The sequence below is a fragment of the Apteryx rowi genome, unplaced genomic scaffold, assembly GCF_003343035.1.
Source record: "Apteryx rowi isolate R43461 unplaced genomic scaffold, aptRow1 scaffold_4, whole genome shotgun sequence".
Taxonomy (NCBI): Eukaryota; Metazoa; Chordata; class Aves; order Apterygiformes; family Apterygidae; genus Apteryx; species Apteryx rowi.
In genome coordinates this window covers 203,362-219,102 of record NW_020450529.1, presented here as the reverse complement: position 1 = coordinate 219,102, position 15,741 = coordinate 203,362, and the positions used below count along the sequence as shown (strand labels likewise).

The window sequence follows — 15,741 nt, the reverse complement described above, 5'->3', positions numbered from 1 at the left end:
GCGCGGGGGGCGGGGGGGCGGCCCGGCCAGACAGCCAGCCGGCTCCGGGACGCGCTGGGGAGGCACCTGCGTCTGGAAGATAACTGTGCTCACCCCGGCTCCCTGTTCAAAAACAATGATGGGGAGATTTTGCCCTCGTTTGAAGGAAATCCGTTTTATTCTGTGAGGCTTCTCTGCAGCCTTTAACTTGAATTAGTTACAGTGGTTATTATGTTCAGGGGTTGGTGTTAATGTTCCTCATATATCTTAGTTCTTACTAAAATGATGATGACTCAAAGGTAGGCTTCTTGGAGTTGATGCTGACTTTCACAAGGACTCTCCAGACTGTTTTGACCTGTTTCGTTTTGTAAAGGTGCTTTCACTCATAAGGGCTCTCCTGGAACTGGCCTTAGGTTAGGATTGTTCTGCATATGAAGAAGGAGTGATTGTAGGTGTGGGGAGACATGTTCAGGATATACAGCTGAGGTGATTTAAGAGCTTCTGAGGCTATGGCATGTTGACTCCCTAGTTCCAGTTTGTTGGCATAGCTGTGTAGTTGTTTCTTAATCTATTCCTATCAAAATGATATAGTTCAGTTTGAGCACTTTTAATAAGTTTCCTCTAAGTCTGGTTATTTTGACAGAAGCTGACTTAAGGAATGCTCAGATGAACAGTAAAACTGGAAGATGTGAGGTAATAGTAACCCCTGTAAGGAAATGTATGGAAGAAATGAGCAGCTGAGGGCATTGCCTCCAGCTTAAACAGGAGGTGCTATAGTCCAACAGTTCCCTTATCAGTGCCTTGATATTTTTGATTAGAGGTAGCCATTTTGGGCAACGATATGAGAAATGAAAAACTAAAACTCTGAATTATACCCTTAATGTCACAAAAGGTGAGTTAATAACATTAAGGCAGACAATGTACAGACATATTTGCAATAGATAAATACAGGAAAATGTTTCAAAAGTGGCATGGATGTTTATTCACTACTGAAATGTTAAATATCCTATATGAAGAATTTTCAGATTCTCAAAAAATTGAAGGTGTGTTCAGATGATTGAAAACACACAGAAACAAGTTATTGAAAACACATTTGCTGATTTTTTTGATATATATTTTAAAGTGTAAATATTTTCTATAATTAATTTTTAAAGACTTTTCAAAATTCTCATAATAAATGTACTATAGAACTTGGATGTTAGAGTAGGAATGTGTTCACTTGTTAGAAATTAAGGATAATGACTGATGGAGCAGCATCTATGAGCAGATCTTGTCTCTGTTTTAAAATGAAATTATGGGGAAAATGTTTTTAAAGAGATATAAACTTTAAGGGAATAAACTTAATCACTGTTCGTCTGGCACTTCAATGCTTTAAACTATGAAATGTGCATCTGTTGGGTCATGGTTGTAAGCAAATTTAAAAGGAATCTTTAGTTTGGATTTTATGATAGCTATATTATAATGAGCACAGATATGTGATAGATTTTATGACCTTGTATTCTTTAAGCAGCCAGTAGCATTCAGTCTAGTGTAAGCCATAGAAATTCTGAAAACTTGCATGCTCCAGTGCTTAGGACGAATATGCAAAAAGATGCCTCTCTCTTAAAAATACATATCATTATGTGTGCAATTACAATACAAAGGGCCTTAGAACAGAGTAAGGAAAATATACCCTATCTTTTCATTGCTTGTAACTGATGGCTTTAGGAGTCACAGGAATATTGAGGTCTGCTGACTTTTTCAGTTCTGGATTAAGTGTGTAAATTCTTTAAGGTTTTAAAACATATCACATTGACACTTGAGATCGATGTGAAAAAACAACCTTAAAGGCATGTTATCAGTATTCGGATGCTTGCAAAAATTTTTTTTTTTTATCAGGGTCATAATCAGGTTTTCATCTTTTTTTTTTTTTTTTTTCTTCACACCAGCTGTATTCATGGTTAGGTGGGAAAGTATTCCAATCATCTGGTCAGGGCATTCTTTGACAAGGCCTAGTTTTCCTGCCAGTAATTATGTTCAGTTGTGCACTCAGTCTTTAGTGATGGATTGTCACTTGCTGAATAAACCAGAGAGAAGCTTGCTGTAAATAAAGAAGCTTTTGATTTTTATCTTTAAAAGCAGCAACAACAAAATACATAGAATGGGAATATAGTAGACTAGGATGCTTTCAGTTGAAATTTCTGTAGTGATTATTTTGAACTCTTCAGGGAAATAGTGTTATTTTTCCTTGATTACACAAAATATGTTAAATTCACTTGTTTCTATTCAGTAACAAATTCTCTCACCCACATCCCTTAAAAGGCCAGCCCAGCATTTCTGTAGCTTTGGACTGCTAACCTGTTACTTTCTGTTTTTCCTGATCTTTGGTGATGGGTATTTGGAGTGAAGTTTTGAGCTTTTCAGGTGATGCACAGAGACTGGCAGGGCTTTTCAAGGACTCCCTATAATAACTTGTGTAGATATTATATGTGCCCTGGCATTTGTTCACTTTTCTGTAGTAGTAGTTCTATAACTTCTTACCAGGTAAATCAGTTTTCCACAAGTCTTTTCCACCCTTTTCGTTCTTCCATGTTCAGAAGTGTACAAGAGTGGTGTTTGTGGTCTGTTTTTACTTGGCTTGGGCAAAGCTGTATTAGATATCATGATAAAGCTTTATCAGTGGTCTTAGTGCATGAGAGAGTTTTACTAATTTTAGATAATTGGCTTAGAACTGAGAAGTTGGAGGGATAGCCTCTACAGTCGAACTAATTTACTGATTTGCCCACCTCTGTCTGTTCTCTCTTATTGTCATGTTGTAACCTCTCTGGGCACAGTTTATCTTTCTCTTCTATTTTTCTGTACAAAAAAACAATGCAATACTGCTCTCTCAAGCTCATAGGAGCTGCAGTAATATCCTTATATACCCTGTGCTCTTTTGCTGTATGACAGTCAGGTAGCCTAGTTAGGCAGATTGCTTCTCTTGTCTGTGTCAAAAGTGTATAATGACAGCTGTTGGCCTTTTAAAGCATTCCACCCCTAGTGTTTTGATTAAGAAGGCACCTCTCACTTGTTACTGCATTTTTGATATAAATAAAATTCTCATTAAAGTAAATGTGAGATTTGTCTGAGGAAAGGCTGTAAATATGAACATGTATCTCTGAAGGCCTACAAATCTTGTCACTGATTCTCATGTAAACATGGGCAATTAAAAAGCTGCAATATCCTTTCAGTATGTATTAATAATCTTCGGTAACTCAAGAGAAAATGAAAACACTTGCTTACATAAACTGATATTTCAGTTTTTGAGGGATTTTTATTTGTATCTGTAAAATAGATTCGGTATTTCTCAAACCTAATATGACCTTCTTAATGCAATTGAAGACTGTTTTGAAGGTGGTCATGGATTATTTATTGTCAATTATAGATTGTGCTAAAGGGGGGTGTGCTACAAAAATTGCTTTAGCATGTCAGAACATTTAATAAAACTATATTCTTGGATCACCATAATTTAATTAGTGAAGGAACATTGGGTAGCACTTCTAAAATACTCTGGTGTTACATTATTAATAGTTAAACTGTCTTTTAATAAGACTCCTCATTGATTTTTGCTAGAGGATTTTTTTTAACCAATAAGCAAGGCTGCAAAAAAAGCAAGTATTTGATTAATTTTATCAAGCCTTGTATCTTGGTTTGAAGTGTGTAATATTTTAGTAAGCCCATGGCTAATGAGTAAAGGCTACAGAACAGTGGCATAAACATTTTACAAAAACAAGAGAACAAGTTTAATTTAAAATGAAAAGTAAGTACAGTAAGTAAGAAAGAACAGTATTTCTTTGACATGCCATGGTACATGAAAGGAGAAGAAAAACAAAACACTGCTCTTAATGGGTTGGAAATGGTTAGTATAACATTACCTATTCAAGAGATTATGGAGGCTCTTTTTGTTTTTGCCTCTTTATATAGTGTCCCCTGGTATGAGAATGAATGAAGAGCTTTGTATGTAATACATTTAAAAGTCTTTCAGTTAGGTTAAAAAAAAAAAAAAAAGCCAGAATATGACTTTACAGAGTAGACGATATACATAGTAGAAACATTTTTTTTTAGCTAGTATACCTTACACACTTTTTTCATTCCGTTTAAGAGTATTTCAACACCAGCTGATATGCTGTTATGCCATAATGGGTTTTCAGGTGCTTCTGAAATTTTAGGTAACTATACTATACTATGAAATAAAAATGTTGCATTTATATACTTAATAATATAGTATATATTGGTAACCAAATGCATGTGTGCTGTGGAAGAATTGCTGTGAGGCAGGAGAGAAGACTGAATCACTGGGATGCTGTGCCCATAAAGCAACTGCCCGCTGATGGTAATTTCTAAGCATGTTGTTTTTTCACCCTGTTGAATGTGTATCTGAGTGTACAGCCTGCTTAACCAGAGCTCCCTCTTCTAGAGTTCTGTGCATCGTGAGGAATTTGCTTTGAGAGGAGGTTGTGCTGAAGATTTCTTACTTTCAGACTGAACTGATGCAGTAGTCAAGAGTGAGTGTTCTTTTTTTTGGGGGGGGGGGGAGGTCTGTTTACTTCATTGTGCTTTTGAGCATGTGTTCAATTTATTTGTTAAAGCTGAAGGTCTGAGACACTGAGAATAGACATTGCAGTTACACCAGTTGTCTAATCTGTGAAAGCAAAATTCTATATAGTTTTGAATGTTGACAATGACTGAATCAGTTACTGATATTGCTGGAAGGCAACATAGATGAAAACACATCTTTAAAGCACTTCTGTATATTTGTGTGGTATTGGAAATGAAGATGCAGTTATGAGAATTGTATACCCTATTAAGCAAAGCCTGCAAATACTGTATAGAATGTTCTACACAGTAATTTGAAAATAAGCCAAATAGAAATTACTTAATGTTATCTTGCAAAAATATTCCAGATAGGCAGAATTTTAATTTTCTATTATAAAACTTATTAAGGATACAGACTGAGCTTGTGAAATTGGAGATTTCTTATACTGAGATGGCTACACTTCCAGAACTGAGTTTTGTCTTCAATCAACATGTTGATTTTTTTTTTATAAACACATTAATATCACTTTCTCCTATCACCATGATCATTTCAAGCAGTTATGTAAGTATGCTTTTATTAGAGAAACAATTAAATACAATGTGTGCAAGAAGAGAACACATTGATTCTGAAATAAAAGTTTAAGGGTTAAAGAAAAGTAATTGTGTAAGTGGATGCTTTATAATGTTCTGTGGCCGTTTAACACAATACTTAAGGGAACTTTCTTGAAAGAAATAACTTTTCAAAAGTTGCCAACTGTTACGAAGATTCATAAATCTTAATTACAGCAATTTTACATTTTCATGACTGATCTGTGTATATAGACATCCTGTTTTCTCCTGAAAACAGGCTTTCTGTAAGTGCTCAGTTGAATGTCTTATGCAATACAGAGTATTCTATTTTGATCAAAACTGATTCTTACTTTCCAGAGCTGTATATTGTTTTTCTTTGGACTGTTGGCAATTTTGTACTATCATCTGAAATTACAGATAAACCAAGACATGCAGAGACTATTGTCTTGCAGGAACTCTATACATGATGTGAAATCCCTAATTGTCCTCTGGCTGTTCTGTGGGGTAAGTTTCAAAATTTTTAGCTGAAAATTGGGCAGTGTAATTCAGTAGTATATATCACATGTCACTTAGCAATTTGAAACTAGCTGAAATATTTGGTATCTTAAAACTGTAAGATATGCTTTCTGAAGTTCATAATGAATTAGTAGGCACATTAGTAGGCTTACTAAACAGCCGCAAAGCAGGAGTCAGCTGTGATGCAAATTTAATTTGTTCTGATGGTACATACGCATTCTGGATGTTAATTATCTGATCATTAGTGATCTCCCCCTCTCCCCCCCCCCCCACTGCCAAAACCCTTGCTGCCTTCAGTGCACAAGACTTTTAGTTCTTCAATATATATTAAGATCCTCATTCCTGACTATTATTCCACATATACATTGATAGTTGTGAGGATCCTGAGGAAAAAATGTAATTGGAAAGTTGAAGAGTATGTGCTTTCATAGAGGGTTTCATTATGATTTCATGGAAATAAAATATTGATATAACTTCTGTGTTACCTAATTTGTTTTGTGTGTGTGTGTGTTTTAATAGTGTAAACATTCTGAATTCTGTTATGGAGATTAATAGAAGACCACATAATTACTTGAAACTTCAGAACTGTTAAATCCGCAGCTCGCAAGTAATTAGTTGTGGTAGTAATAGGCTGGTATTTTTATTATCATTACTATTTAGGGATGCCTCTAGAAGTAACTGACACAAACATACTATCCATGCTCTACATCTTCCCTGTAGGCTTATTTAAAGTTAGTAATAGCTGAAAAATACTGTGACTCAAAAATCTGACCTGATATACCAAATTAAAGATAACAAATGGTTATATATTCTTTGGTGTCTCTTATAGTCGTGTCCATCTTCTTTCATTCCCTTTTCTCAAATTTCTCTTGCTCTGCTTATCCGCAAATCTGACTGACCAAAAGGAAGAATGGAAAATGCCAGAGCTGAATTGCCACTTCTCCCCTCTCTTTCCTGCTTGGCAGGCTGTGACAGGTTTAGTGGACATGAGGAGCTGTCTACCACACACAAAGACAATTTCATATTAATAGTAAGGTGATAAAAGGAGAACTGTCTTGACATGATTTTCTTCCTTCTCTTTGCCCATGTCCACGTGGAGGTCTCCATCTTCACATGCTACAAGATCCCCTTTAAAATATAGTTTCTGAAAGCTATAGTTTCTGTAGCTGCTTTCAGGTTTCTTCCATGATAGTTAATTCTTTATAATAATTAGTCATATTAAAGTAAAACTTGAGAAGCAAATGCTTATTTCTTCTCTCCCACCAGTTATGAACCAGTAATAAACTTCTGTATTGTTGCCATGTGTAAACCCTAAAACTTTCTTACATCACTTGATTTTTTTATTAGTATATGTCCATTCATTGTATCATGTATTTTAAGACGCTTTTAAATCTTTTACTGTGAGAATCTGATTTCCACAGGGAACAAGGAAACTCCTTGCTTACTATCTCACGTTTGGGAGTTAAGGCACCTTTCACTGTTCGTGAGGGAGGCTATTTTGCCAGTGTCACTGGCAAAAGAGTCTTGACTCAGGGAATTTGAATTAATTTGATTTATTGCCAATTAACAAACTTTTAATTATTGACTTGGGTATTAAGAAACGAAGAAGACGTTAAACAAACACTGAAGGAAACGCCTTTCTCCCCCGTTCTCCAGGCTCAGCTTTGGTCCACCCCCCTCCCCCCCCCACGTGCGCTCGCCCCTGAAGTGCCCGCGCGCTACGCCCCCCTCGGCGAGGCGGCGAGCAGCGCCTCTCTTTCCCCCCCCCGCCCGGCGCGGCCCCTCCGAGGGGCCTGCCTCTCATCTTTAGCTCTCCTGTCTCGCCCCTTGCGGCGGTTACCGCTCCTCTTAAACACGCTTTAGCAGAGATGCCCAACGGTCCGCCGGCCGGCTGCAATTATGGCGCGCGGCGGGCGGTTTCCCGCCGTTATGGAGCCGGCTGTGGCCGGTTCAGGGCGGTTCGCGGCGCCCTCCCCCACAGGTGCCCGCCGCAGCTGAAACCCCGCCGTTTACGCCCAATACAGGCAAGGGGCTGGAGCTACCCTGAGTACGAGGCTACTTGGCCCTAGCCGAGGAGGACTTCAGAGCACCCAGCTCACGCCTGCTTGCCCCAGGGTCAGGGTGCTCTTGGAGCACTCGGGTCATTCCTCTTCATCCCCAGCCATGGGCAGAAGGCAGCTTAGTGGTGTCCTTCTTCAAGCTCACCTGATAATAGCAAGGGACCTTCTGCGCCTCCGCTTTGTAGGACGTCTGCCTCAGGAGAAAAAAAGCCCTTCAGAGATGCCATACAAGTTGGAGAGGGAAGAGACCTTGTGAAGCTGCCCCTCACCTGAGAGAAGAGCTTGAGTCCGCCAGGGACCAGAGGTGAGGTGGGAGATGTGCAAACCCACAGGGAGGGAAGAATTGCTTTGGATGTGAAGAGCCATTGCTGTGCAAATGTGGGCTGCAAGGCCACAGGCCAAAAAAACACTCCTCCCAGCAGCAGTGGTGGTATTGGCAGTAAAAATATACCATGGACAAAGAGGGGAGTCGGAAGTCAGAGCAGACTACAAAACTACAAAATAGAAGTAGGCTTTAAGGTTATTCATACATCTTAAATATTTGGGATTGGCAGTATTGTGGAGCCCAGCTGAACTTTTTTAAGTTCTCATTTCAGGTGCTTAAAATTCTTATGCAATCTTCCTGAGACTTTCTAGAAAAATATAATGACCACAGCAGATATCTAGCATAGAAGATTTCAGCCTAAATATAAATTCAGCAAAGTTATAAATGACTGAGACGGTTCTGATAGTATAAACTGGTCTCGTTAATGGCACATACAATTTAAATTTCTCTTTTAAGTGTTAGTAGATGATTTTCAATGTATGTGCGCTTGTGCCTTGTATTCATAGGGTTTGTGTATATTTGGCCAGCACTGAGGGAAGCTAATGACTTCTATACTGTGTTTTTGTGCCCTCGTTTCTCCTCAGTTGTCTCTTAGCAAAAGTGAACTTGCTGTCTGATCTGGGCTGTGTGGACTGCAGCAAAATCTCACGCTAATGTGAGGTTTTGAATAATTTGACTGGTTTGTTTGGAAATGCAGTTGTTTTATGATGGAAAGTGGGAGGAGCGATTGCTTGGGCTCACAATACTCATGTGCTGGTCTGAATTGAAGTACTCTTTTTGCAGTGGAACTGTTCCAGTGATTAACAGGTGCATCCTAGAAAAAAGCACTATATGTTTATGCTGTTTGTTAACTTATCTCCTGAATGTGCAAGGACAAATGCTTATGCTGTTCAGCTGTTTCTTATGCAGTCTGTGGCATTTGCCTTTGATCTAAACTTCTCCCCAGTGAACCCATGAATATAAGCACAGCCCAGTTTAATTTGAAGTAATAGAGGACACACTCTCCACTGTGAGAGTGCTCTACAAGGAGATTGAGGCAGCCTTAAGAGAACACAATGATCTACCTCCATGCTGAAATGCCAGAGCAACCAACTGGCATGTTTATAGTGCCATCAGATCTACTTGCTCTTCATGAGTTTGAGTAGCTGCTGCTGTTTTCCACCATCTAACTGACAGTATCGAGGCTCTCCCACTCTCTCTGTCTTATGCACCAGCATGTTACATTTGATGGCCTTCATTTTGGTACTGAAGTCATTGCATAGTTGATACTTACTGTGTGCTTGTTCAGATGTATACCTGGCCATGGTCTTTTTATCTGATACTGGGTTACAGCTTTCTGAAAGCACAAGGGAACTGACCTTTTTAAAGCAGGTTTGTCATCTAAAAATATTTGAGACAAGGAAGGGCAATGATGTGGTAGAACAAAGACTTGTTTTATTCTCAGGAACATGCAGAACAGCCCCATGACTTCCGAGGTAAAATACAAATTCTTGACAATCCAGAGTTTAAGTAAGTTTCCCTTAATGTGGTTGAACACTTTTAGAATTGCTTTTTCTCTCCACTGTGGAGAAAAATACAATGTTGGGCTCTGAAATGAAGTGTCAGGAATATGAACCAAATGCTATCAAAGCTGATGGATTTAGCAGTCTATATATGAAGACTATCCATTGAATTTTTGTTGGTTTCTGCCGATGTTTAATAATAACAAATGGATAATTTTTTTGAGATTGTGCTCAGCAGCAAAGTTCCACACTGACTGTGGCTCTGTTAGGCCTGCCAGCATGCTGCAGTGTTTTTCTGAGGGATCAGAAGAAAAGCAGGAAATTCTAGATGTCATGCAGGAATATGGAAAGTATTATGTATCTGACACCTCAATGAGGTCTTGGAAAACTTGTGTTTCAGATCCAACTGAAATCTAGTGTTTATGCAGTCTTGCTCTACCTACTCTGTTGTTGCTTTCTCTGTTGTTCATGGGACTTCCATTCTGATTACTGTAAATGAAACTTTGATCTAAGAAATCTTTGGTGTTTATCACATAGTGGCTATACTTTGAAGTGAAATTCCACAGACAGTAATCTAGAAATCAGTTTATCATTTTATTATTTAATTATTAGAGTGAAACTTACATTTTATTAACAGATTTAATCCTTGTAAAAAGTAGTTTTAAGAACAGTATGCAACTACTGTACACTGAGGATTGTAAGAAGCAAGAGGAGTGCAAGACCTTAACCCTTCCCCAAAATATAAATGTATAAAGTAGTTCCAGTTCTTGTGGTGCTTTCCATCCAATGACATTTGACTGCTGGCAAGTATGACAATTAATAAGATAGTATATAGTATGTGAAAAGAAAAACTTTATAGACAATTACTAGTCAATTTAAACTGACCTTGTAGTTTCTTTTAACTTACAGAAGAGTGAGGAAAGGACATAAAAATGTAGTATTACAAGTAAAAAGATGAAAAAATTCAGAGCATATTTATTTAACATGTATTCCATGCCTTTCCAAAGCATATAGGTTAGAAACAAGCTGCAACACTTTTCCAGAAAAAAGCTATTAGAAATAATCAAAAAAACCCCATGTCATCTGGTGATAATATTATAAGCGAACCATGACAAAGAATGACAATGCTATTTCATAATAACTTTAAAGGTTTTCTGGTGTTTGTTTTTATGCTGTGCAAAAGGAAGTCCTTCAGAATACTTGTGAAACAGTTGTGTTAGGAAACATCAATTCTTTTTTTAAATATTTTACTTGGATCTCTGTGAAAAGGACTGTAGGACCTGTCTTGGAGTCTAGAAGCTTTCTAGTCAAATCTTGATCAAAAGAGGTATCTCAGTGTTATCCAGACTGAAGGATCTCACTCTTTTTAATACAAAAAGTTTATCAGAAATGTTCCCAATTTGTTAAGTTAGACTAGTGTTTTAAGTATAGCACGTAAGATGCTCACAAAGTGACAAGGGCATACCTTTTCCCGTGGATGAATATTGGCACTGTTACTATTTTACTTTCACAAGCAGTGATACTCACTGAGTGTTTTACAGCCAAAGTTATCTCTGTCACTGCACGAAAGTAGCATACAAAGTGGAAAAGACAGGTTGGTGTTCATAGCTCTGTGTTGCTCTTCCTTCATAAAGGCAATCCAGAATCAGCTTGGGACGGGTAGTAGTCCTAGTGGTCTCTAGACCAGTAGTGCTTGGGTACAGTGGTGTGGGAACTTGTCATGTTTAAACAGTCACCAACTCTGAGTGACTTATAATATGATTTGGAAAAAGATTGTAACAAGAATTGTTTAAAAATCATATTTTAAATAGATGTGTACTGTAACAGATCTAAAGATTAGTTGCCAATAGCTGTTAATCGTTTTGATGCTTTTCAACAGTTAGCAAAATAGAACATCCCTGGAATGACAAAACAGATCAATTTGTGTCTGAGCTCTTGACAACGGCTAGCATGCTGTGCCTTATTATAGAATTTTTTTGAAACATTTATGAAGGTTTAGAAAAAAAATTTTTGAGAAATATTAGCTACAGATTAGGAAGAAATGTTACTGAGCTGTTTGTAAGCAGAAGGCATATGGAAAACTGAATGTTTAAATGCCTTTATTCTAAGGTGTTGAAACTTTCTAAAAGGTAATTACTGGATTAACTCTGGAATTAAGATATCTTCTGCCTTTGGTGCTTAGCTGTGCTCAAGTTAGATTAAAAGTCGGACTGAAATTATGAGGACATTTTCAGTTTCTTTTCTCTTTGTGCTGAATTGAGACCATATATACCTGTGACTGAGGTGATGTTGACAGGTAGGCTGGTTCTACAGGGATAAAGGCAGTGTGGTCTGAAGCACTTGATCATAGCAACTTAAGTCCAAATCCTCTTTCTGCTACAAGGCTTCTGCTACTAGCTTCTGACTTAATGCTCTTCCTTAGTTTGTCAGCCTCCAACAATGTTGAATTTTATCAGTTTGATGCAGCTTCATCCTCTAATGTTGGTGATACTAGGCATTTTGAACAAGCCATCAAAACATCCAGCAGATGTGGCAGAGCAAATATTCAGCATTATTGGTTGAATGACTTTTGAAATGTATTTTGAAGATGAGTTCTGGATCATTTCTGAAACATTTTTAACTGTCAGATTTTCTTACAACACCAGATCTTTTTAAGACTTGAGTTGTTGCTGCATTTTTTATATGCATCTTTTCCTTGTCCAGGTCTCACCTTCTAATACAGACATGGGAGTATGTGGGATTATTCTTCATCCTTGATCAAATGAGTAGAAAAGAGAATGAGAGACAAGTGATGTTCAAAAGTTTTCTTCTTTATGAAGGGATAGCAGGCCTGGAGGTACAGCATTTTAGAGGTGTACTTTTAAATCCATAGGAAAGACACCACATCCGAGGAAAAAATACTCTGTCTATGGACTAGGGCATCATCAGGTACATAGTTCTCTTAGTGGTAGTAAAATGGTTAAAATGTGGTGGATGTATTCTTTGGTTAACATTACTTGGCTGTCTTCTGCCTTATTGCACAGAAAGCATCCTGCTCTATAAAGAATACCTTTTTAGAAATCAGACGCTTTTATGTTAAGTAGGGAGTCCCTTGAAGACCAATCAATCCCTGCTATGGTGCCTCTACTGGGTTTCCCAAAATGACAGTTGATTTGGATTTTTGTTTTAATCAAAGACTGCTGCTGGCTTCCTTTTCTGTTTCCTTGGCATGTTATTGTCAGTAAGGTGAGCTATTCTCTTAGATGTTTATAAAGATTCTTAGAATTCACTAATGGAGTGCCTCAGTCCTTTCACTGTTTTTATCCTTGTAGCACTCTTGTGAGGCAACAGGAACCTATTGTATGTATTACTGATAGGGAATTTAGCCCAGCAGAGTTCATGGTTTAACTGTGATCAGAAAAGGAACTCTGTGTACCTCAGTGACTTGATCCCATATCTCTTAATTTCTAGGCTTGCATAATCAGTGAAACATCTTTGGTTTCCCCTGCCCCCTCTTGTCCTCAGAATTGGTAATATTGAGGAGTTAAGGTTTTTGGGTGGCTGACTTTACAGATCTGTGTTGAGTATCAGACTCAATTAACAGTTGAGTGTCTGTTAAAAATAGCAGTATTGGAACCGAAGAGCTCGAATTAAAGAAGATAAAAATAATGTAAAGGAAAAGCCTGCAAAATTGCAGTTTTATTTTCTTCTTTTATTTTTCCATATTACTTAAAACAAAGTTTAATAGCAGTGTGTCTCATTTTTTACAACAAAATATTTTCATGTATTCATTTCCCGCCTATTACTCAAAACTTCATACAGCAGTCACTAAATCTCAGCACCTAAATCTTCATAATACTGTTGTTCTGTAGTGCAGTTTGTTTTGTTTGAGACCATGGTTAAAAATCTTACTCTGTATTTAACATTCCCTTATTTTTTGTCAGTGCAAAATGTTTTTAAGGGGAAAAAAACATTTACAGTCTATTGGTAGCAAGGCCATAGTTCTAACATTAAACAAAGAGTTAACATTGGTGTTCATCCCTTAACAAGAGAATCAAAAGTTTTATTTTTCTCATAATTTATTTCTCTGTGCATATGATAATCTGTGCTTTATGAAACTGTCAGACTCAGATGTATCAAAACCCCCCAAACAATATAACTTTTTATTTAGTGGTAGGCTTGTTTTTTTTTTTAACTTGTTTTCCAGGTGACAAATTATCTATATTGTTTGAATACATGTTGCAGCCAAAAATTCAGATTTCTATGCAACTTATGGAAGAAAGGGAAATTGAAAGTAATAATAATAAAAAAATCCCCCTGCAATGTATTTTAATGTAAGTAAATTCTTGATCATGGTATTTTTTACAAAGATATATTTTAATCATAAATGCCATTCTAGTCCTCAGTCAAGTATTATGATGAATATAGGACACAAAATCATTTTATTTCAGTGATTATAACATTAGTACTTCTCAGCCTTATTTAAAAAAAAATAAAACCCCCAAACTCCAGAGAGCTAAATCTTCATCTGGTGTAAAACAGTATGACTTCAAAGATGCTGTGCTGACACTTGGCTGCTGAGAATCCAGCCCTGGAAGTGTAATGCACAACAGCAGTCTGATGTAAAATATATTTAACCCCAGGAGTTTCAAAGCACTCTATCAGCAGGTTCAACCAAGTGCTTTTCAGTCTGCCAGCATATTTCAATCTGTATGCTGGTTGTATGGATTGAACTTTGGATGACATTTTTCATAACCAGAACAGCAGAAACAACAGCAACTTTGAAAATAAAGACAGACTATTTAAATAGATGATAAAAGTCTAACACTACTGAGCAGACTAGCATTAAATAAAAACTGTCTGTAGGTTTATAATAAATTAAAAATATACTTTGTGTTTGAGTCTGATGCAGTGTTTAGGGAGAAGTGATAATATTCAACATTTGGATTGGCAGAGCTACCATAGTGCGTTTCAAAGTACTGTAGTGTTAAGAAATTGAACCCTTTAAAATAAATTATACAATGATCTGTGTAAAATTAGAAATTGTTGGCAAGTAGTTATCCTGGAACATAGCCAGTAGAGTTCTGGTATACCATGGTAGATTGTATGGATTTGTTCATTCCCTTTCTGTGGAAGCAATTTAGCATACGCAGGGCACAGTTTCATGCTGGCACTTGGTAATGGACGAATAGTAAATCAGTCCACAGAACTCCTTGGAAACATGAAATATGAAGCTGTAGTTCACTAAACCAATAAAGTGCTTTAAATGAGTATTTGTTGTTTACTACATTGTTTCTCATTTCACGGTAGACATGAAAACCAACACAGTGAAATACAATAGTGCTCTAGGGTAAGTAAAACTGAGCCCGTTACTTACTTTAGCCAGTATTTCCATTTATTTTCTTGTCTTGACATTAGACTTAGTTTACTGTGGGATCAGAGGAGATGCTTATAGCACAAGTTGAACTTGCACGGACATAAAGATGACCATAAATATTCCCTATCTTAGTTTCCATTTGCAAAAATGTGGATGAAAGAGGAAGGAAGCAAAAAGAGAAACCTGGAAACAGTTCAGATCCAGTGTGTGTAGCCAGTTTGCCTGAAGTACACTGGTCAACTTTGTAAGACAGAAAAGGGTTGCTGGGAATGTACAGAAATCTGAGAATTTATTCCAAGTCCATTGCTGCTATAAAATGGATGCTTCTTCCATGGCTTCAATCCACCTGAAAAAAGGGCAGAAAAGAAAAAGTGGCATGTACAAAATTATACAGTTCTTTCTAAAATATGCTTTTTAAGAACACAAAGCCTAAACAGGACTGTATTCTCCATCCTGGCTCTAATAAGGAACCATACTTTTGTGATGAAGGCAGGGACCTGGGCAGTAGGACTCTTGGCTTCTAGTTTGACCTTTGCCAGTACTTTACTGTGTAATCTCAAAGAGAGCACTTGTGCTTTCTTAGGATGGGAAAGATGAAACCATTGAAGTATGCTTAAAAACAACAAAACCTCTTATAAACACTCATTTACTTCCCTGTGTGTCTTGAGATTCTGGCATTTTTCTCACTAATTTCATGATTATTTTATTATGCAGCAGCAGTAACAATAAATTGTGAAATCTAAGCAATTACTCGTTGAAGAGCAAACTAAGAAATGGATAAATAGAATGGATGGTTTTGAGAAGTTCCTTTACAATAATCACATTTGAGAGACTTCTAGGCATGACTTTTGAGACTCAGCCTCATTATTTTCACCTATA

General features: G+C 37.2%; 1 protein-coding gene across 1 annotated transcript in view; it reads right to left on the bottom strand.

The window, feature by feature from the left end:
* Nucleotides 1-15,126: 15,126 nt before the first annotated feature.
* The window catches only part of FGD5 (FYVE, RhoGEF and PH domain containing 5), a 122,494-nt gene continuing 121,879 nt past the window's right edge, over nucleotides 15,127-15,741 (bottom strand). The window contains exon 22 of the mRNA XM_026074893.1: nucleotides 15,127-15,208. Within this exon, the coding sequence (XP_025930678.1) occupies nucleotides 15,172-15,208 (37 nt within the window). The 3' untranslated portion in view covers nucleotides 15,127-15,171. The remainder of the gene's footprint in view (nucleotides 15,209-15,741) is intronic.